This window comes from Emiliania huxleyi (genome assembly GCF_000372725.1).
Source record: "Emiliania huxleyi CCMP1516 unplaced genomic scaffold EMIHUscaffold_289, whole genome shotgun sequence".
Taxonomy (NCBI): domain Eukaryota; phylum Haptophyta; order Isochrysidales; family Noelaerhabdaceae; genus Emiliania; species Emiliania huxleyi.
In genome coordinates, this window is record NW_005199861.1 from 48,984 (window position 1) to 68,996 (window position 20,013).

The following is a 20,013-nucleotide window of genomic DNA, read 5'->3' on the forward strand; positions in this document are numbered from 1 at the left end:
TGGGAAGGAGGAGACCAGCGGGGGAGACTCCCCGCCTATGCAACACCCCAGAGAGGGGCTGCCATCGCCGAAGCTGTGCCTAAGCATAACTCCCAAACCCGCAGCGGCCCGGGGGGCCTTGGGGGCAGCCTGCCGGACCGCTGTTGCACGGGGCTAAGCACCAGAAGATGAGTGTAGTTGATGGATCGGGCTGTCGACCGTGCCTCCCCTCTTTTCGCCAGAGTGGGACCTACGCCGCGCCGGGTAGGGGGCGCGCCTGGTCCTCGACGGAGCCGCGCGCCCCAAACGACCCAGGCGGCGAGTAGTCGTCGTCGAACCTTCGGCGCGTAGTCGCCCGTGGTCAGCGCCCTTCCTCCCTCGCCCGTCCCTATTCGTATTGCACCCGAGGCGCCCGCGGCATCTCGCCGCCCATCTTCGGCCACGCGTTGTAGTCGAAGATGGCGGCGTTGCGCCTCGCGATGATGGTCGAGTGCACTTGCAGGAAGCGCTTGCGCTCGCTGCTGACTCGCCATCCTTCGTTCGCTGTCGGAGGATGTCTTAGCAGCCTTGATGTCGAAGTTGGTGTTGAACCACGTCGCCGCCTCGTGCCCGATGCCGCCGCGCGTGCTCGCCGCCCACGTCATAAAGTCGCAGTTTTTGGCGTCGCACACGCCGCTGCCTTGGGGCTTGGCCTTCCGCTTCGTCGCCTCGGCGTAGTTTTATTTTTGTACGTTTATGTTTTGAAAGAGAGGTAAAACCCACGTGGTACCTGCAAAAACGTGACGCACACGCCACGCGCCTCGCTTGGTGACCTCGCTGTGCGTCTCCCGTTTCGCGTTACTTTATTAGGTTTGCATGCGCTCTGCCACGGCGTGGGCGCACTGTAGGGTGGAACTGGAGGGCGAGGGCGCAGCCGCGCTGGTCCACCTGTGTGGAGATGTTTACCTGACCTTACCTGACCTTACCGCGCTGGCCCGGTCTTGCATCAGCCCGCGCCGCTCCGAAGCTCCTCTCAGCTGATCGGCGCGCCCCTGACGGCGGCGGTACACTTGCCTGCTCGCAGGCAGAGGTGTGAAGAGGCGCCCCGTCACAGCGCTGCGCAACTGGCGGCCGCCGCCTTCGGCTGTGGCGAACGCGACGCCCTTGTAGCAGGCCACGCCCTCGGCGTCGGTGGCGAGGTCGGGCATGCATGTCTCCCACGCCTGTTCACAGAGCGAGGTGTGAACGGCGCCTGCGCCAGGGGCGGGCTCGCGCCTCACGCATTCTAGTCCAAGCAACTCTCGGCATCTCTCGGGCGGATGCATCTTCGCGCGTGACCTTCTTCTTGGCGAGCTTCTTCGGGTTTTGCTCCGGCTCGCCCGCGAACCCCTCGAAGCTCACCCTGGCCCCCGGCGCCGACCCGTCGGGCGGGGTGACGAAACAGAGGCCGCCCTCTCCCTTGGCGCAGAGCACCATCCCCTGCGACTCGACGCCGCCAAGCTTCTTGCTGCCCAAGTTGCAAAGCACAACCACGCGCGCGCCGCGCACCTGATTAATTAATCACATCTGTAAGCACCTAATTAAGTGACTAATGATCACGCGCGCGCCGCGCACCGCGTCGATGGGCAAGTGCTGCGCCAAGCCTGGTGCACGCCACGAGCCGTGAAGCGACGCTGCACCTCGGCTGCACCTGCGCTGCATCTGCGCTGCATCTCGGCTGTCTCTCCGCTGCATCTCGGCTGCATCTCCCGCGCGCCCGAAAGGATCTGGCGCGGCCCGGCCGGCTCGCCGAGGTCGATGGTCTCGATGTAGAGCTTGTCGCTTTCCGGGTGCGCCTGATTAATAGCTAATTAGGTGAGTAATTAATAGTTAATTAATCTCGATGTAGAGCTTGTCGCTTTCCGGGTGCGCCTGGTCTCACCGCACGCGCCGTGACGCCGCGCCGTACCGCCCTCGCACCACCGCCCTCATACACCACCGCCCTCGTACACCACCGCCCTCGTACACCCCTCGTACACCCCTCGTACACCCACCCAAAGACCTCTCATCTCGGCTGCATCTCGGCTGCCTCTCGGCTGCATCTCGGCTGCATCTCTCGCGCCTCGGCCGCGGTGATGACGCCGACGCGGATGTCGAGCCAAGACACATCCACCGCCCTCGCGTCTACCTCACACCGTCCGCTGTGAGAAGAGACGCCGTTCACAGCCCGTCCGCGGCTGACGCGATTCCAGCGCCGCCTCCGCCCCCGCCCCCGCCCCCGCCTCCGCCTCCGCCTCCGCCTCCGCCTCCGCCTCCGCCTCCGCCCTTCGCAGCCGCCTTCTCCTTCGCCGCAGCCTTGGCCGCAGCCTTGGCCGCCGCCTTGGCCGCCTGATCACACCACCCCGCCCTCTGTGTGTGAACAGCGTCTCCGTCGCCGCCGCCGCCGCCGCCGCCGCCTTGGCAGCAGCCGCCCTCTCCGGGTCCGCCTCCGCCCCGCCTCCTCCTCCTCCTCCGCCTCCTCCGCTGCCGCCTCCGTTGCCCTTGCCTCCTCCTCCGCTTCCCTTGCCCGCCGGCGGCTGCTGCCGCGCACGCGTCTCGGAGGAGGGAGGCGGCGCCGCTGCGGCGGGCGGCAGGATGGAGCCGACCTGTTCACGGCGGGTCCGGCGTGATCACGGCGGATAAGGCGTGAAGGCCGCCGCGTCTTTTGGAAGGCGGCTCTGCCTCCCACCGCAGCAGCCGCGTCTCATCTCGCCTCCACCTCCGTCCCGATCTCGTCCCGATCTCGTCCCGATCTCGTCCCGATCTCGTCCCGATCTCGTCCCGATCTCGCCTTCATCTCGCCCATCAGAGAGTCGAGCTGCGACAGCACGCGCTCGAACGGCTGCGGCGGCGGCGCGGCAGCCTCCATCTTCTTCAGCATCGCCTGTTTGGAGTCTCGTCATCAACCAGCGACCGCTCGCCAATGCGCCCCTCCCCTCCTCTGACGGCAGCGTCGCCTCGGCCGCCTCGGCCGGCAGCATCGGTCCAGGCTCGCTCGAGTCTCCCTTACCGAACCGCGGGACGACGTGGAAGTGCGCGTGGAACACCTCCTGCTCCACACGCCGCTGGCATGAGCGGACGCCCTCCGCAGCGGCACGCGTGAATGAGCTTGCGGCTGTGGCAGAGACGGCACCTGGCCGGCCTCGGCGCCGCTGTTCTGCAGCACCTTGACAGCAGGCGCGCCGGTCGCCGCCTTGACGAGCTGAGCGAGGCGCGGCAGCGAGGCGAGCGTGCTCGCCGCCACGTCGGGAGCCATGTCGAGCACAGACACGCACGGCGCCTGGCGGGGGGAGGCGGGGGGAGGCGGGGGGAGGCGGGGGGAGGCGGGGGGAGGCGGGGGGAGGCGGGCTGAGGCGGGAGGAGGCGGGAGGAGGCGGGCTGAGGCGGGAGGAGGCGCAGAGAGAGGTGCGGCGGACGGTGCGGGTCAGTTAGGCGACGGTTCGCTGAATGGCAGCGGCGGAGGTGTGGGAGCGGCGAGTGGTGTGGCAGCGGCCGAGCTGTGACAGGGAGGCTGACAAGAGCGGCGGCTGCACGCCTTTGGGATGAGGAGAGAGTGCCCAGCGCAGCACGGGAAGGCGTCGAGGATGGCGAGGGCGTGCTCCGTCTCGAAGATCTTGTAGGACGGGATCTCGCCGCGCAGGATCTTGGCAAAGATGTTGGAGTCGTCGTACGAGGCTAGCGACGCTGAGGGCATCGCGTGGAACGTCGAGCAGAGGCGCGAAAGAAAAATGCGGCTCGGGTTACTCCCCGGAAATTCTTCTCCGTGTTCGCGCGCTCGAATCACGATGCCCGCCGCGAGCAACAGCGCTCTGTCCGCGAGGATCAAGGCGCACCTGCGGGAGCGCGGCGTCTTTGACGAGCTGCGTGCTCTTCTTGTGGCGGACGGACTCGGCTGTGACGTGTCACCCGGCTCGGTGGAGTCGGCGGCGCTGGGAGCGCTGTCGGACGGTTCGCCTGCTCTCGCTGTGGGTGGCGGCGGCTACCAGCTGCAAGTGCGCCTGTTCGGCGGCCGCGCCTTTGAGGAGGGCGGCGGCCGCCTGCGCGTCTGCGTGCAAATGGGCGGGGAGCGCTTCACGACCGCGCGAGTGGCGGCGGTGGCGGAGCCTGCCTTGTCCGGCCGGTTCGTCTTCTCTCTGCCGGCGGAGGCCGAGGCGCTGCTGACGTGGCGCGAGCCGCTCTACCTGCTGGTGCTGCAGTCCCGCCGCCGCTGGCGGGGGAAGGCGGAGGCGGCGGAGGCGGTGGCGGAGGAGGCGGAGGAGGAGGCGGAGGAGGAGGAGGAGGCGGAAGAGGTTGTCTCTTCGCTGCTGCTCGAGTGGCGCAAGGTGCTGCACCTCGGCGCCTGCTCCCTCTCCCTCGAGCTGAGCGGCGCGGGCGTGCAGACCACGCTTCCCGCCCACCCGCAGCTTGCTGACCGCGCCTCTTCACACTGGTGAGCTGTGAACAGGCGTGCAGTCCAAGCTGCCCGTCGGCTGCCTCGAGATCCAGCTCTCCCTCCTCGCACCGCACCCCCTCCCCGGCCCGCTAGCGCCGCCCGCTCCGCCGCTGCACGAGGTGCGAAGAGATGTGGCCGAGAGGTAGGGGGTGGCGGGGCCGAGGAGCTGGCGGTGCTCTGTGTCCGTGCCCACGACCCATGACAACCGAGAGACACCCATGACAGCCCGAGAGATGACCTACCGCTCCGCCGCTGCACGAGGCGGGTGCGGTCGAGGCGCAGCTCAAGGCGGAGCGGGCGGCGGAGCTGGACGCCGCGCGCTGTCAATGAAAAGCTACCAATTAAAGTAATTAACTTTTAATTCATAGGCGGCGGAGCTGGACGCCGAGCGCCGCTTCTTCAGCTACGCGAAGGCGCGGTGGTCCGACTACGTCTCCTCCTCTAACTAATTCAAAGGAATGAGTTAAAAGTAATTAATTAGGCGTGGTGGTCCGACTACGTCTCCTCCTCCGCCTCCCTTGGCCGCCGGCCGGTCAAGCTGTTTGCCCTGAGCGAGCTTGGCGTGCAGCGGCCAGTGACGTGCTTCGTGCGGCCGCTCGACTCCGGCCGGCTGCTGGAGAGCGCGGCGCAGGCTGCGCACTTTGTCTCTCTGCTGCGGTGGGAGAGGGCGATGCCGGTTGGAGGGACGGACGTGCGGCAGTCGATTGATTCAAAGTAGTTAATTAAACGTAATTAGTTGACAGGTCGGAGGGACGGACGTGTGGCAGTCGATGGGCGCGACGCTGGCGAGGCGTGCCGGCGAGGCGGAGGAGCTCGCGGTGCTGCTTTGCTCGCTGCTGCTCGGCCTCCGGCTGGACGGCCTTCACAGCAGCCGCCGCGAGCTCTGTTCACAGCCTTCGGGTGTGAACAGGCTTCGGGCTGGAGGCGTACGTCGCCGTGGGCAAGGACGAGGCGGGGCCGCGCGTCTGGGTGATGAGCGCCGCAGAGCAGGGCAGCTTCACCTTTTGGGACCCGGCCTCGGGCGCGAGGTATCACCACGCGCCGTGCTCGCCCGCCGCCTCTCCCTACCTGTCCATCGGCTGCGCGTTCAACCACGAGTCCTTCTACGCCAACCTTCAGGCGGACCTCCCTCTCCTCCCGCCCCCCCCGCCCCCTGTGAACGGCGTCTCTTCACAGCTCCGTGCCGTGAGCAGGAGGACGACGCCCTCTCCTCCTCCTCCCTTGCCCTCGGGGAGCCGCTGCTCTGGAGAGCGATCGACCCTGCGCTGTTGCGGCGCCTCACGCCGCTACCGGCGCCGCGGCTGACGGCCCCGGCGTCGCAGGACGGCAGGGTCGGCCGGGAGGTTGCGTTGGAGGCGCAGTTGCGCCGGAGGCTGGAGGCGCACCGCGCGTCGCTCGGCCTCGCGACCTCTTGGGACACCGCCCTCGAGTCAACCCTCGGCCCGACCACTAGATGCGCCGAGATGCGCCGAGATGCGCCGAGATGCGCCGAGATGCGCCGAGATGCGCCGAGATGAGCCCTCGAGTCCTCGGCCCCGCCCTCTACGCGGCTGGAGGCGCAGTCCAGTAGCCGTGAGTGACATGTGAAGTTGTACGCCAGGCCCGGCTCTCCACTCGTACGAGCTGGAGGCGCAGTGCGGCGCCACACTTGGCGACCCTTCCTCCGGCCGGCCAACCCTGACAGAGGTGGAACCTTCTCTGAACCTTCTCTGAGCTACCTTTCAGGTGCCCCTCCCTCCCGGCGACCCTGACGCGGCGTAGACTTCTCCGAACCCTCTCTGAACCCTCTCTGAACCGCCCTGCAGGCGCACCGGAGTTCAAGCTCGCCGTCAAGCGCTGCACGCCGACCGGGCACACAGACGCTTCCTAGACACTTCCTAGACACTTCCTAGACACTTCCGAGACACTTCCGAGACACTTCCGAGACACTTCCGAGACTCTTCCGAGACACTTCCGAGACACTTCGCTAGCGTTGCATGCCGACCGGGCACCTCCCTTCCTTTCAGCGGCCACAGCACCTAACACCCGGCATGTCCAGGACATGTCCAGGACATGTCCGTGCCGCGTCTTGCTCAGGCACACCCTTCCGCGGCTGCCCCACCCGCCATACGGGCATGTCCAGGACACGTCCCCGACATGTCCACGCCGGGCTTAGGCACACCTTCCGCGGCTACCCCGCCCACTTTACGCACGCGAGACCCGCCGCGATGGCGCGCCACCTCGCCACCGCCGCCGGGGCTGCCGGCGTGCTGCAGTGCAAGGCGCCGCGCGCCAGGCTTGCGCTGCGGCTGCGCACCTTTGCCTACCCCGACGGAGTCACCTCGGCGTGGCTCCTCCTCGCCTGCAGCGCCGCGCTCGAGTAGGAGGGCTGAGATGCGGCAGCGGAAAGGGCGCGTTTCCTTGGCGATGCTCCCCTCGCAGGCCACGGCATGACATCTGCACCGGTGCTCTCCGGAGCGCTAAGGGTAGTTTCCCTGCCTGCTCTCCGCAGTCCGCCATGCCACCTCCCCTGGTGGAGTCAGATCTCTCTGCTCAGTAGTCTGGAGGTGAGTCAATCCTCCTACCGTTGCATTTGTGGGGACGTCGGCCAACGCTCGGCTCTGAGGGCCCCGGTTTAGTGTGGAGCTTCTCTGTGAGGACTCTGTCCGACTCTGTCAGGACTCATGTCAAGACTCTGTCAAGACTGTCTCTGTCAGTCAGGACTGTCCGGACACGGCGGGGAGCTTCACGGCAGGTAGGTTGGTAAGGTAAGGTAAGGTGTTAATTTCTCTCACGTCAACACATCACACCCACAAATATAACCCTGCACAAAGATCGCAAGGTGGGGCTTCAAGGGCGGGGTCCGGGGACCTGCTCCTTTTTACCCATCTCACAGTAGCCGAGAGGTGTCCGTTATTTATTTATTTATTTAGCAACACATCGATGTGCACAAAAAGAGTGGTGCTGGTGGGGCAAGGGGGGGCAACCCTCGCCAACAAGCAACATGCGCAGCCGCAGGCGGGCCGCGGTCGGGTCGCGCAACGGGGCTTTGATTACAGATTAGGCGCATGTGTGTGCTCTGGTGTAGGTCATCTGTGTGTGCCATCTGACAATTGCAGCGCGCTAGTCGTCTGCTCTGCATGTACATGTGTGCTCGAGTCGTGTGGAGTGATGAAGTGAAACCACCGCAACTGAAAAGTGAACAACATCGGCTGTGGTGTGAGTGTGTCCACGAGTCGCGAGTCGTTAGGTCATTTAGGAGCCGGCGGCTTCATCTCAGCCTCGTCCACCGCGGACTCCACCGCGGCCTCTCCGAACTTAGGGGTCTTTGCAGCAGAGTCTTCGACCGCCTCAACCGTCTCCACGTCTGTCTCCACGTCGGCCTTTCCGACCGCAGGGATAGCCACCGCAACGGAATCGGCCACGGAGGTCTCCACCGCAGCCTCCACCGCCGCACCCTCCGCCTCCGCAACCTCCGCAACCGTTGTCCCCGCTGCCGCCGCCTCAGTCGCCACCGCTTTTGTTCCGACCATAGCGTCATCCAGCTCGTCTCCTGTGGCGAGCTCAGCCCCTGCCTCCTGCTCGGGAACGGAGAGGGCCGGCGGAGCGTCCGGACCACCTCCTTCAGCTGCCCGCTCGGACCGGAGGGACGGCACTGCGACGTGCGTCGTCGCCATCTCCTCCCGCCAGTTTGACTGCTCCCGGTTCGCCCGTTGCGCGTGCATCACCTGCCACAGGGGGGGCTTTGTAGAGTCAGAGTGCACGGGGAGCAGGGGGTGGGGGTGGGGGGGCGTTCCTCGACGTGCAGCTTCTTATAAAGATAACAGCAGAGGCAAGCCAGCAACAGCAGGCTAACAAGGCCGATGACCTATTGAAACGCCTCGACTTCCACCCTGCAAAATGTGAAGTGGGCGGTACAGCCACAAGACCGAAACGACGGGAGCAAAGACTTCGACATCAAAGGTCCCGACGTGGTTGATTTTGACTTTGCCGCCGTCGTCGTCATCATCATCGTCGTCGTCCGTGCCCTCGACAACGGTTTGAACTACTGTTGGGGGTGTCACATCCTGCACACGGGCGTACTCAGAAGTGCGCCGGTTGATAGGAGCCCCTTGAGTGTGTGGTGGGGCAAGGCCGAGACACCTCCACATCGATGCCGAACGCTTCGCTGGCGGCCTCAGCAGTCGCTGTGGCAGGTTTGAGGTTGGACTTGATCTCCTCCGCCTAGGTTGTGCAAATTGAGTACGTGTGCGCTCCATCTCCACATTGTGCCATTGTGAGGTGCGACGGCGCATGAGCAGCGTCGGTCGCAGCGATCGAGACTCGGAGCGTTGTGCTGCCGTCCTCTTGCAGCCGACGCGCTCTCGTTGTTTCGGCCTCCTCGATGGCAACGTCCGAGGAGGTGACCCCGGCAGCAGCTGATTCGGCAATGCTGCGTTTCAAGCTTTCAAGGCCCTCTGTCCACGACCAGCTACTCGGTACGGAGAGGTCAAAAGCCACGTAGAGGGCCTTGAAAAGTGGCGGTGGTGGCGGTGGAGGCGTCGGCATTGATGAGGGAGGAGGTGTCGGTGATGGCGACGGCGGAGCAGGTGGCGGTGCGAGCGAGGTAAGGGCGGTCGTTGTAGAAGAGGAAGACGGCGATCGCGCCCGGCAACGCGTCTGCTGCAGCTGCCGCCACCGCCGCCTCCGCCGCCGCGTGCGTTGGGAAGCGCACGCGCCACCGGCCCTCCTCGTAGCGCGGGTTCTCAAACGCCCCGAGAGCACTGCGCAGCTCGGCCTCGGCGCCGGCGCCGTCGAGCCCGCCGCCCTTCTCGATGAGGATGACCACCTCGCCGTCCAGCTCCGCCGGTCGGGCTGGCACGGAGCGGTGGCGGATGACGATCGTGCCGAAGAGAGAGGCGTAGACGTCGCCCATGACCTGCGGAGGGGCGAGGAGAGGGGAGGCGTGGGGAGAAGCACGGGCATGTGTGCGGGCGAGAGAGTGGGGAGTAGAAGAGCGGCGGGCTGTGAGGGCGGCGGAGAGAAGGCGGCGCGGACCTTGAGGGCTTGATAGAAGAAATCGTCCTCTGCCGCCGTCCTTGGCTTTTGCGGGAGCGAAGAGAAGCTGCGGAGGGGGGGCGCACGGGGGGGGGCGGCAGAGTGTGAGAGAAGCGACACGTGATCGATAGGCGCAGAGGGAAGGCCTGTCCTCCCACGCGGCGCAGCCACTAGGTCTGGGGTGGGTCTGGGGCGGTGGCGCACTCCCAGAAGAGGGCGGTCACGTGCTCGCCGAGCGGGTGGCGCAGGAAGCGCCGCACGTTCGCCAGATACTCTCCGGTCACGTCGGGGTGGTCCGGCGAGGCCCAGCCGTAGGTCAGCCCGGCGACTTCGCGACTCAGCGAGCGCAGCGCCGCAACAGCCTCCTCCGGCGTGAGGAAGATGCGGATGCGTCGCTCCTCCTCCAACCGCTCCAGCTCTTGCCGGCGGAGGAGCTCGGGCAGCACCGCCTCGGAGCCGTCGGCGCGCAGGAACTCGGCGCGGAGCAGCTTGATGGCGCCGGAGTGGAGGGCGGCGACGAGCGCCTCGTCGAGGGCCGCCAGCAGCGGGATGCCCTTGTGGTCGGCGGCGGTGAGCTTGGGCAGCGAGGCTGCAGCGGTAGCAGAGGCCCTCTTGGCCTCCTCGAGCAGAATCACGTCCCCCTCGGGCAAAGTGGCGGCGCTCGGCGTGCTGACGCTGTTGAGCTGGTCCTTGAGCGACTGGATCTCGTCCTTGAGCGACTGGTTCTCGTCCTGCTTGAGCGAGTGGTGCTCCTTGAGCGACTGGATCTCGTCCCTGAGCTTGCGCAGCTCCGTCTCGTTGTTCTTGGAGGCGGTGCAGCCCACTTGAGCATCTCCTGCACCGGGGAGAGCGCGACTGTGAGTAGGCATCGGGATGCGAACGGTGGCCGGGTCGCGCGCGAGAGATGGTGGTGGAATGGGAGGTGCGGCTGAGGCAGGCGGGAGCGGTGCGTGGGTGACAGAGCGTGGGGCGGCGGTGCCAGAGGCGGTGGTGGCGGGTGGCGGAGGCAGCGGGCCGGAAAGGTCGACCTGCAAAGTCGTCCTGAGGACCGTCCTCCTGCTCTGCTTGCGCGGCGGAGAGAGCGGCCGCTCTCTCCTCGAGGCTGGTCCCGTGCAAGAGCTCGAGCGCGACGGCAGTGCACGGGTCCTTTGGCTGCTCGGCCAGCGCCTTGCCGACCGCCTTGCGAAGGCGCTGCTCGAGCGGGCCGCGCCAGCAGGACAGGTACTCCTCCGCGGAGGTGGCGGTAGCGGCGCTGTTCGGCATCACGTACTTCTCCTTAGGCGTCGGCTCTCCGGAGAGGTGGCGACAGCGGTGTGCTCAACAGCGCTCAACAGCGGCTCCTGCTCAACCGCGGCTTCCTGCTCAACCGCGGCTCGCGATGAGGCAGTCACGCTCGGCAAACCCCGCAAAGTGACCCGTTTTTACCCACCCACGCCCGTGCGCGCGTATCTTAGCTAAGGTACGCGGCCACACGCGCTGGCGCTTTCAAGCAAAGGGGTCTCCGCGCGCGGCGTCGGCGCACGCCGGGCGCGGGGGGGCAGCGGCGGCGGCGGCGGCGGGGGGGGGGGATGGATGCTAGAGACTCTCACTGATCACGTACAATGACCACAATTTCAAGCAGAAGCACAGAGCACACGCCCCCCAGCACAGCGGGGCGCTGGGTACAGAAAGAACATGATCCGCGCCCGTCAAACCACAACGCAACGACACATCGCTCTCGGTTGTAACCGGTACACGCCATGCGACGCGCGTCATCCTGCGTGCGGGCTGCTGGGCCCCGCAAAACACCGGTCCGCAGCCTACCTGCGAATGCGTCATCCCGCGCCGGGAGCGGCTCCGAGCGACGCGGCGTGCACGCCGGCGCTCAGCACGGCGTGTGGCGAGTAGTTGCGCAGCGACGAGACGGTGCGGTAGAGCGCGGGTCCGTGCACGGCCGCCTGCGACAGCAGCAGCACCAGCCCTAGCGCCAGCGCGTACACGGCGGCGAAGGCGGCCGCGAGCAGCAGCAGCAGCAGCAGCCCTGCCAGAGCGCGGCAACCCCAGTGCCGCAGCGCCCGCACCCACCGCCGCCGCCTCCTCCTCCTCTGCTCGACCGTAAGCATGCGCCGCTCCCGCGCCAAGCCGGCCGCGTCCGCGCGAGCCCTCGGCTGCGGCGGCGGCGCCTGGGCGTAGCGGCCGGGGGATGGGGTGCGGCCAGAGGGTGCAGCCGAGGTGCAACTCGCCCCCGGCTACGCAACAGTGTGGCCGAGATGCGGCTGCGATGCAGCCGAGGTGCAGCCGAAGTGCAGCCGAAGTGCAGCCGAGGTGCAGCCGAAGTGCGGCCGAAGTGCAACCGAAGTGTGGGGCGTGCGCCTGGTAGTGTCCGAGCGGGTAGGGCGGCTCGTCGGGTGGCGGTGCGCCTATTCACAGCGACACCGCCGTGAAGAGGCGCCGTTCACGGCTGCGTGCGGACGGACGGCGGCGGGGGCGCGTAGAGAGATGGTGGCGATAACTGCGGCGGCGAGGAGGAGGAGGATGTAGGAGGCCGCGGTGAGTGCTGTGGCGGCGTGCTCGGGCAAGTCGACTGCATAGGTGGTCGCCTGCTCACACCCCGCGGCTGTGAAGAGGCGCCGTTCACAGCTGCGTCGGCCGGGCGGCGGCGTCGGCGGCTGCGTTGGTGAGGGGGTCGTAGAGCTGCAGCTGCATCCCCCACGCCCTCCACACCACCGACGTCGAGCCTATTCACAGCTGGACCTCCCTGTTCACAGCTCCACACCCTCCCCCACGCCCTCCTCGCCACCGACGGCAGACCGTTCTGCAGCCGCGGCACGCAGCCATGCCCGCCCGCCCCGCCGCCGCACCACCCTCCCGCCCCCTCGCCCCGCTGCAGGGCCGCGCCGGCACCGCCGCCGCCGATCAGCGCCTCAAACAAGCGGCACGCGGCGGGCGGGCGGCGCGGCGGCGGCACAGGCAGCAGCGTCCCGTTCGGACTGACAGGCCGGTGGCGGGAGGAGGCGAGGCGGGGGGCGAAGGCAGTTGCGGAGGGGAGGGGGCTGGCCTGTTCACAGCTGGAGGTGTGAAGAGACGTCTCTTCACACCGGAGGCGGAGGGGTGGGGGCTCGGCTGGTGCAGGAATGGGCATGGGGTGTGTCGAACTCTTCACAGCGAGTGCGCCACGAGCAACGCGCTGGAGCGGACCTCGCCTATCTCTCGGCTGCGTCTCGGCTACCTCTCGCCCAGCAGTGCGTCGCAGCCACGGCGGCGGGGTGGACCCACCTGCGAAGTGTGAAGAGGTGCGGTGTGAACAAGCGGCGGGGTGGGCCCAGCTGGTAGGTGTGAAGAGGCGCGGTGTGAACAAGCGGCGGGGTGGGCCCAGCTGGTAGGTGTGAAGAGGTGCGGTGTGAACAAGCGAGGAGCGGGTGTGAAGAGGTGCGGTGTGACCAAGCGGGGGTGCGAGGCGCGAGGTGCGGAAGAGGAGGGCGCACTTTGAGTTGGCGAGCAGCTGGCGTGTCCACGACTGCACTGCGCCTGAAGGACTCAAACCTCTCGCTGATCAGCTCACTGGAAGGCTGCTGCCGTCTCCACGACGGCACTGCGCCGAAGAAGCCGAGTCGGCCTTCAAACGTGAAGTGCGCCTGAGGAGCAAAAGGAGCGGGCTCCTGCGGGAACGTTCCGAGAAAGTACCATCCGCCGTCGGCCCTCAACAGCAAAGTGCGCCTGCGCGCCCGCGGACAGCATCGCTACCGCCAGGCGCTCGATCGCCTCCTCCTCCTCCTATTACTTCAACCACCAGTCGACATCCTGATCATTGCAGCAGCCACCGCCTCCGCCGCCCGCTCCCTCGCCTCCTCCTCCTCCCGCCCCTCCCTCCTCCCGCCGCCAACTCCGCCGACCCCTCGCCCCGAGCGGGCCAGCCGCCGTACCGCTCTCCTCCTCCCAACTGCCCACGCCGCCTCCGCCGCCCCCGCCGCCCCTGCCGCCTCCACCGCCTCCGCCGCCTCCGCCGCCTCCCTCGCCACCTGCCGCCGCTGCCGCCGCCGCGCCGCCGCCGCGCCGAGCATTGCGTCGAGGCACGCGGGCAGCGCTGGCGCCGCCTTAGCCCCGCAGTACCACGCCAGCGTCTTAATTGAGAACTGTTACTCTTCACTGACCGAGGCATGATTCACTGATCGAGGCATCTCGCCTTCGCCCCGAAGTTCCACGCCAGCGTGTTCGGGTCCGCGCCGGCGGCGAGGAGAGGCAGCGCGAGAGGGAGGGCCTGCCACCCCCGGGCGCGAGGTGTGAAGAGTGCGAGGTGTGAAGAGTGCGAGGTGTGAAGAGCGCGAGGTGTGAAGAGTGCGAGGTGTGAAGAGTGCGAGGTGTGAAGAGTGCGAGGTGTGAAGAGTGCGAGGTGTGGAGAGTGCGAGGTGTGGAGAGTGCGAGGTGTGGAGAGTGCGAGGTGTGGAGAGTGCGAGGTGTGGAGAGTGCGAGGTGTGAAGAGTGCGAGGTGTGAAGAGTGCGAGGTGTGGAGAGTGCGAGGTGTGAAGAGAGCGAGGTGTGGAGAGTGCGAGGTGTGGAGAGAGCGAGGTGTGGAGAGTGCGAGGTGTGAAGAGTGCGAGGTGTGGAGAGTGCGAGGTGTGAAGAGTGCGAGGTGTGAAGAGAGCGAGGTGTGAAGAGTGCGAGGTGTGAAGAGTGCGAGGTGTGGAGAGTGCGAGGTGTGGAGAGAGCGAGGTGTGGAGAGAGCGAGGTGTGGAGAGTGCGAGGTGTGGAGAGGCGGAGGTGTGGAGAGGCGGTGCGAGGTGTGAACCGAAGCGCGTTCTGCTGATATGTCTCGGTTGCATCTCGGCTGTATCTCGGGTACATCTCGGCTGTATCTCGGGTAGATCTCGGCTAGATCTCGGCTAGATCTCGCCTCCGAGGCTGACCCGGCGCGGCACACGGCAGACAGCGCCGTGCCTGACAAACAAGAAAGTGAGGCATGGCGTAGTGAGGGACGGGGTCAAGGCACGGCAGCGGTCAGATGGGACTAGCGCCGCTCGCGATGACCCCGGACAGCCGCGTCGAGGGCGAGGAGGGGTCGGCACCGGAGGCGAGCAAGGTGCGGACCTGAGTCCGGTAGGGGGTAGGGGGTAGGGGGTAGGGGGTAGGGGGTAGGGGGTAGGGGGTAGGGGGTAGGGGGTAGGGGGTAGGCGAGCAAGAGGCGAACCTGAGTCCGTTCACTCTCACTGCCACACCTCCCCTTCCTCCGCCACTGACCGCTCTAGGGGAGAGGGAAAGGGGGGCTGGCGGCGAGCTTCAAGCGGCGCACCGTCGCCGCGGCTGCCGCGCGCGTCCGCAAGGTTGGCCAGACTAAAGGCCAACGCGTCTCAACTCAACTTCATCACGGCGCTGGGAAGGGAGGCGCAGACGCTCCGCCGCCTCCGCCGCCTCCGCCGCCTCCGCCGCCCCTGCCGCCGCTCATCGAAGAGGCCACCTGCGCCGCCTCGGCCTCCCCTGCCTCCTCCACCGCCTCCGCCGCCGCCGCTTCTGCCACCGCCGCCTCCGCCTCCACCGCCACCGCCTCCTCCTCGCCCTCCGCCTCCTCCGCCTCCTCCTCCTCCACCTCCTCCTCCGCTCGCTTCACCGGGAGCAGCTCGTTCTCCTCGCGTGGCGGCGCCTGCTCACACCGGCAGCCATCAAGCGACGCCGCTCACAAGCGATCGACAGCCTCGCTCTCCACGTCGCCGCAAGCGCCGCCGCCGCCACCAGCGCCGCCTCCCGCACCAACACGCCTGGTTCACACCGCCGAGGTGTGAAGAGACGCCGTCCACACACACACACCAGAGCCGCCTCCCTGCTGCAGACGCGCCCATAGCCACGGTGTGCGCCTCCGCCGCGTCTGCGCCCGCGCGCAGCAGCGCCGCCGCCACCGCCTCGCCCCCCTCCGGCGCCACCTCCGTCGCCCTCACCGCAATGTACAGCGGCGGCGAGGAGGACGCGAGGCCGCACGGGCCGATGGTTCGCCGCAAGGACGGGTCTGCGCCTACGCGCAGAGGAGGGAGGCGTTACACTCTTTTTTCCAAGCGAGGGGGTCGCTGCAAGGACGGGTCGGCGCCGCTAGCCAGCAGCGCCTCCGCCACCGCCGCGTGACCGCCTGTAGCCCAGCCCCTCTCAAGTGTACTCCGCGAACCCCTTCCCTCCGCCTCCGCCGCCGTGCCCGCCTGCAGCCGCCGCGGCGAGAGGCGTGGCAGAGTACAGCACGCCGCAAGGGCCGAGCCAGACACCTTGTGGACATGTCCCGGACATGTCCCGGACATGTCCTCCGAGAGCAGCAGGCCGCAAGAGCCGAGCCAGACACCGCGGTTCGGGTCTGATCCAGACGCGAGCAGAGAGAGGACGGCGGGGCTGTCGCCTGCGGAGGCCGCCTCGTGCAGAGGGGAGCGGGCGTACGGCGCCTGGAGGAGATGTCCAGGACATGTCCGGGACATGTCCGAGCCTCGTGCAGAGGGGAGCGGGCGTACGGCGCCCACGAGGCGGCTTCGAGCGGCGGGGGAGAGCCTGGCGGTAGGGGGTGGGGTCGGGATTAGGGTTAGGGTTGGGGTCGGGGTTGGGGTCGGGGTGGGTATGGGGTTAGGGTTAGAGGTTAGCCTGGCGGCAGCAGAGCGCAGTGCGCGAGGAGCAGGGCGACGCTCGCCGAAGCGACTGTGCGAGGCACCTGCTTCACAAGAAGGGGAATCGCGAGCACTGTTCGGCGCGACGCGCGTGCGAGTCAGCTGCGACCCGTGTGGTGTCTCGTCTATGAGGTGTAGGAACGGCGAGTCCAGAAACGCACTTGCAGCCCGAGGGCGAGGAGGGCGGTGGTGAGCTTTCCGATTGACTGGCCGAGCGGAAAGTAAAAGATGAAGAAGCGCGCCACGAGCGGAAGGTGCGCCACCACGTCCGACGCTGAAAGCAGCGGCGGCGGCGGCGGTTGCGCGTCCAGAAGCGCCGCAGAAAGGCGCACAGTCGAGCGGGCGGTCGAGAGGAAAAAGGCGACGCAGACGGCAATCGCGGTCTCGAGCGCGAGAACGATGCACCGGCCGAGCGGGATGGCCAGCAGCGCGTGCAGCAGTCGCCGCGGGATCAGCAGCGGAGGGATCATGCGGGATGGCCAGCGGCGCCGGTGTCGAGGAAGAGCGGGCGCCAGCGACAGCGGCCGGCGGCCAGCGTTTTCTTGTTTCCGAAAAAGAATTCGGGGGCCGTGGGCACGGGACTGGCGCGCACTGGCACTAACACAGGTACACCGGGGAAAATGTGGTGCACTAACCTCCAAGAAACCCATCGGGTCGCTCCTCATCGCAAACCCTGTCCAGCAGAGTCCTCCTTTTACGGAAGGTACGCAAGAGCCCCACCTCGGCCCTAGGTGTTAGATACACACGGGGGGGTGTTTGGACACACAGGATACACGTGAATCCACACTCAGTCTGGATACACAGTGGATACACAGTGAGATACACAGCCTCCGGTTTCGAAGACGAGCACGTTTTTTTTGCTGTGTCCGAAAGAGGTATTCGCCTGAGATCGCCGTCAGCCGGCCCGGCGGGCTCCCGACCAGAGCCCGTCCGGAGGCCACAAACGGACACTCTACCGAACTTTACGCCCCTAGACAATCCACCCCGACAAGCATACGGTGTTGTCCCGACCGCCCTGCGGCCCCAGCTACCAGCTGGCGCCGCTCGGCCCGGCTGGAGGCGCCTGGGGCGCCCAAAATCGCGGAGCCGGCGACGTCCTCCGGCCAGCAGCCGGATCGGGCGTCCGACCCGCCCCCTCGGCGACCCGAGATGGTCTCCCCGACCCCCGAGGCTTGGCGCACCGCGGGAGGGGGGCGGCCCAGCCACCCTGCACCGCCCAAGCCGCCCTCTGCAAGCCCAGGCGCGCCGTAGAGAGTGCCGACGCGATGTCGACGATTTTGGCCTGCGAGACGGGGGCGAGGAGCGGTGTGAGGGCGCCATGTGCCCGGGCGACGGGCTAAGGGGCCGCTACACGGGCCGCAGAGCTCACCAGCGCCGGCACGGTGGCGCTGGTAGCGATGGTGCTGCTTGCGGCCGCCTTTGGCAGTACCTGACCGAGGGCTGACTCGCGATGGCGACGGGGCGGCGAGCCGGGTGGCGGGGTGCGGGGAGGAAGGAGGGGACGCGCCGCGAGAGGGGGGGAGGGGCGCTCTCACGTCTGGCTGGCCCGCCCCGGCCCCCACGGGGTCGGGATGGTCGATGATGCTGCTCTAGGCGGTCGTTCCGGGTCGCCAGACCGGTCCTGCGGCGGAGTCGGAGTGTGAGGGGCAGGGGCACGGCCGTGCGGCGGAGGGGACTCGCATCGCGCAGCTCGCAGCAGCCCGAGAGGGCCTGAGCCCGGCCAGGGAGTTACCCACCGCTCGGGCCAAAGAGACAGCCTCGCTGGAGCTCGCCCCGCGGCCATTTTGTACGCCCGATGCACGCCTGACCCGGGAGGGGGAGGGGTGGTCAGAGAGACGCGGCGGGCCGGGGAGAGAGGGGACGCGCGCGCCTTCGAATACTCACTCGTGGCGCCGGCCGGCTCGCAGGGGCCGCCAGCGCCGCTACGGAGGCGCTGCCCGCCGGGAAGGTGCTCGGGAGGGGCGCTGGTCACTCCTTGGCGGCGCCTGCGGCCGGAGGGACGTGGGCTTCGGCGTGGCGAGCAGCGCGGGCGAGAGAGGGACGGCGCGCGGCTCCCAAACGAGCCGCACGGGCTTCGTCTGGGCCGCCGAGGCCACCTCCTTGGTCGCGGCGGCGGGGGTGATGGCGAGGTGGGCCGAGGCAAGCGTTGAACGTGCCGCCTTGCGCCCCTGAGGAGGGACGTGCGTGGGGTGCCACGGGCGGGGGGGGAGAGGTGAGAGGAGAGCGGTGGTCACCCCCACGAGGGGTGCGCGGACGCCGTCTGCCCCCCCCAGCCCGCCACTGACGCCGTGGCCGCGGCACGATCGAGGGCGCTGGTCGGGCGGGCCGTCTGAGTCGCCCAAGCGGTGCTCTGCCGGCCGGTGGACGCGCGCGAGGGTGGCCCGAGAGGGCTCAAAATACGGAGCCGCTCCCCGGCCGTCCCGGGCGCCTGTCACGCGGGCCGATGGCCCAGCCGTCCTGTGAGTGGCTGGAGCAAAGGGGGGAGAGCTCAGGAGGGCGACGGGGCAGGGAAGGGGGCGGTGATGCGGTGCGGCGGGGTCTACTCGGCGGCGTGTAGAGAGGAGGTGCTAAAAGGCGACTATAAAGAGGCGTCTACGGGTGATATGGTGCGCCACGACGGCGGGAGAGCTCTCTCCCGCCGCCCCGCGGGCCGTCCCGAGGGGCCTTGCAGCCCCACGCGCTCAGGCGCCGCTGTCGCGGGCAGAAGCGCCGCAGTGAAGGTGTGTCGGCCGCCATCTACAGGGAGCTGAACCGGTCGGGTAGGGGAGGCAAGCGCGAGCGGGTGGAGGGCAGTCTCGACCCGCCTACGGCGTTGTGGTGAGGGTGGGTATGTGGGCGACCTTCCATTGAGTCAGGAGCGTCGCCGCGCGCCGCCATCGCCCGCCGTGTGCCTCTCTGCCGGTGAGCGCGCGACGCAGGCACCTATCGTCAGAGGGGGGGGAGGGTGAAGCGCGAGCGTTTCGTGGACCTAGGAGCCGCGGCAGGCGGCATGTAGCCCACTGATAGCCCCGACCCAGGCCTCCTAGCTTCAGATCCCGCGCGCCGGGTCGTAGTATCGGCTCTGAGACGAGGGTTTGGGCTCTGCGATGGGCAGCGGCGACTAGAGCCTTGCCCAAGTTGGTCCACTTTCTCTAGCTGCGATCCATTTCGCGCGTGGAGTTTTGCCGAACTATGGTGTGCATAGGCTGCTGGTGTGGGGCGACCGGGTCTCACAGTGGGGCATCGCGCGTGGGGCAGAGGCCAGAAGCCCTGCGTGTCGACCAGCGAGTCGGGGTGCATCGGCTGCCGGCGTGTGTGTACGATCGAGGATGACGCTACGAGGGTCGCCCCCCCTGGCTGACAGCCCTGACGCCCTTCACTTCGCCGAAGCCGGGAGTGGCATATGCGCTGCGTCACGCTCACGAACAGCCGTGCGCAAGTGGCGATGAGCGAGGGCTATGAGTGCAACGCGCTGAGGCGGAGCTGACTTTGCTCGATTTTTAGCAAAACGGCCCCAAACCCTTACGAGGGCGAGTTCAAGGCGGGTGAGAGGGAGGGGCGCGGCGTCTTCGGGTTCGCCAGCGGCAACGTGGAGTCGGGCTTCTGCAAGCAGGATGCGCGCGTCGGCGAGGGCGTCAGGTGGAAGGCGGACGGGCGGCGGGCGGTGCGGCTGCGTGACGGGAAGGGAGTGGAGTACATCTCGCTGGAGGAGGCGCGGCAGACCGCCGAGCGGCTCGGGCTCCCCCTCCCCTCCCCGCTGCCCGGCGCGTGAGAGGCAGCACTCTTAGCGAGAGCACAAAAGAGCTGTGTCCACGCCGCATGCAATGGGAGAGGTGGCAGCACTTGCACGGAGCGGCGGGCGGGTACCCATGATTGAGGGGTGGAGGGGAGGGGGGGAGGGGGGGGGGGGGGTAGAGCATAAAGCCGTATGTACTATTTGAGCGAGCCCGCGGCGCGGCGCGCGCATTTGACTTTTCGGGCGGGGGCGAGTGAGGTTGGAGC

The 20,013-nt window shown here is 67.9% G+C and overlaps 7 protein-coding genes across 7 annotated transcripts; 2 read left to right on the forward strand and 5 right to left on the reverse strand.

Annotated features, from left to right (window-relative positions):
• Positions 1-724: 724 nt before the first annotated feature.
• Positions 725-2,273, reverse strand: EMIHUDRAFT_368023 (hypothetical protein). The gene is given in 6 exon segments (XM_005775929.1): positions 725-1,032; positions 1,097-1,181; positions 1,297-1,506; positions 1,573-1,760; positions 1,837-2,243; positions 2,256-2,273. The coding sequence occupies 4 exon segments, from the start codon at positions 1,657-1,659 to the stop codon at positions 992-994; spliced, it is 423 nt and encodes a 140-aa protein (XP_005775986.1). The 5' UTR covers positions 1,660-1,760; positions 1,837-2,243; positions 2,256-2,273; the 3' UTR covers positions 725-991.
• Positions 2,274-2,781: 508 nt separating this feature from the next.
• EMIHUDRAFT_239458 (hypothetical protein) lies at positions 2,782-3,232 on the reverse strand (the record flags this gene model as incomplete). Its single annotated transcript, XM_005775930.1, has 3 exons — positions 2,782-2,794; positions 2,884-3,026; positions 3,110-3,232. The coding sequence occupies 3 exons, from the start codon at positions 3,230-3,232 to the stop codon at positions 2,782-2,784; spliced, it is 279 nt and encodes a 92-aa protein (XP_005775987.1).
• A 168-nt stretch (positions 3,233-3,400) lies between these two features.
• On the reverse strand, positions 3,401-3,670 carry EMIHUDRAFT_74373 (hypothetical protein; the record flags this gene model as incomplete). Its single annotated transcript, XM_005775931.1, has 1 exon — positions 3,401-3,670. One exon carries the CDS (start codon positions 3,668-3,670, stop codon positions 3,401-3,403), a length of 270 nt encoding a protein of 89 aa, XP_005775988.1.
• A 34-nt stretch (positions 3,671-3,704) lies between these two features.
• Positions 3,705-7,167, forward strand: EMIHUDRAFT_457974 (hypothetical protein; the record flags this gene model as incomplete). Its single annotated transcript, XM_005775932.1, has 9 exons — positions 3,705-4,163; positions 4,777-4,839; positions 4,947-5,099; positions 5,176-5,293; positions 5,319-5,527; positions 5,602-5,848; positions 6,009-6,059; positions 6,214-6,259; positions 6,564-7,167. The coding sequence occupies 9 exons, from the start codon at positions 3,705-3,707 to the stop codon at positions 6,769-6,771; spliced, it is 1,554 nt and encodes a 517-aa protein (XP_005775989.1). The 3' UTR covers positions 6,772-7,167.
• A 471-nt stretch (positions 7,168-7,638) lies between these two features.
• On the reverse strand, positions 7,639-10,687 carry EMIHUDRAFT_239461 (hypothetical protein; the record flags this gene model as incomplete). The annotated part of the gene is made up of 8 exons (XM_005775933.1): positions 7,639-7,770; positions 7,918-8,115; positions 8,531-8,611; positions 8,711-8,842; positions 9,102-9,305; positions 9,425-9,491; positions 9,629-10,259; positions 10,453-10,687. The coding sequence occupies 8 exons, from the start codon at positions 10,685-10,687 to the stop codon at positions 7,639-7,641; spliced, it is 1,680 nt and encodes a 559-aa protein (XP_005775990.1).
• Positions 10,688-10,995: 308 nt separating this feature from the next.
• On the reverse strand, positions 10,996-13,179 carry EMIHUDRAFT_444068 (hypothetical protein). Its single transcript, XM_005775934.1, has 9 exons — positions 13,121-13,179; positions 13,002-13,038; positions 12,889-12,931; positions 12,640-12,679; positions 12,215-12,461; positions 12,077-12,141; positions 11,895-12,003; positions 11,777-11,823; positions 10,996-11,586 (listed from the first exon to the last, which is right to left on the reverse strand). The coding sequence occupies exons 1-9, from the start codon at positions 13,139-13,141 to the stop codon at positions 11,239-11,241; spliced, it is 957 nt and encodes a 318-aa protein (XP_005775991.1). The 5' UTR covers positions 13,142-13,179; the 3' UTR covers positions 10,996-11,238.
• A 6,235-nt stretch (positions 13,180-19,414) lies between these two features.
• Positions 19,415-19,783, forward strand: EMIHUDRAFT_239466 (hypothetical protein; the record flags this gene model as incomplete). Its single annotated transcript, XM_005775935.1, has 2 exons — positions 19,415-19,450; positions 19,541-19,783. 2 exons carry the CDS (start codon positions 19,415-19,417, stop codon positions 19,781-19,783), a joined length of 279 nt encoding a protein of 92 aa, XP_005775992.1.
• Positions 19,784-20,013: the final 230 nt, after the last annotated feature.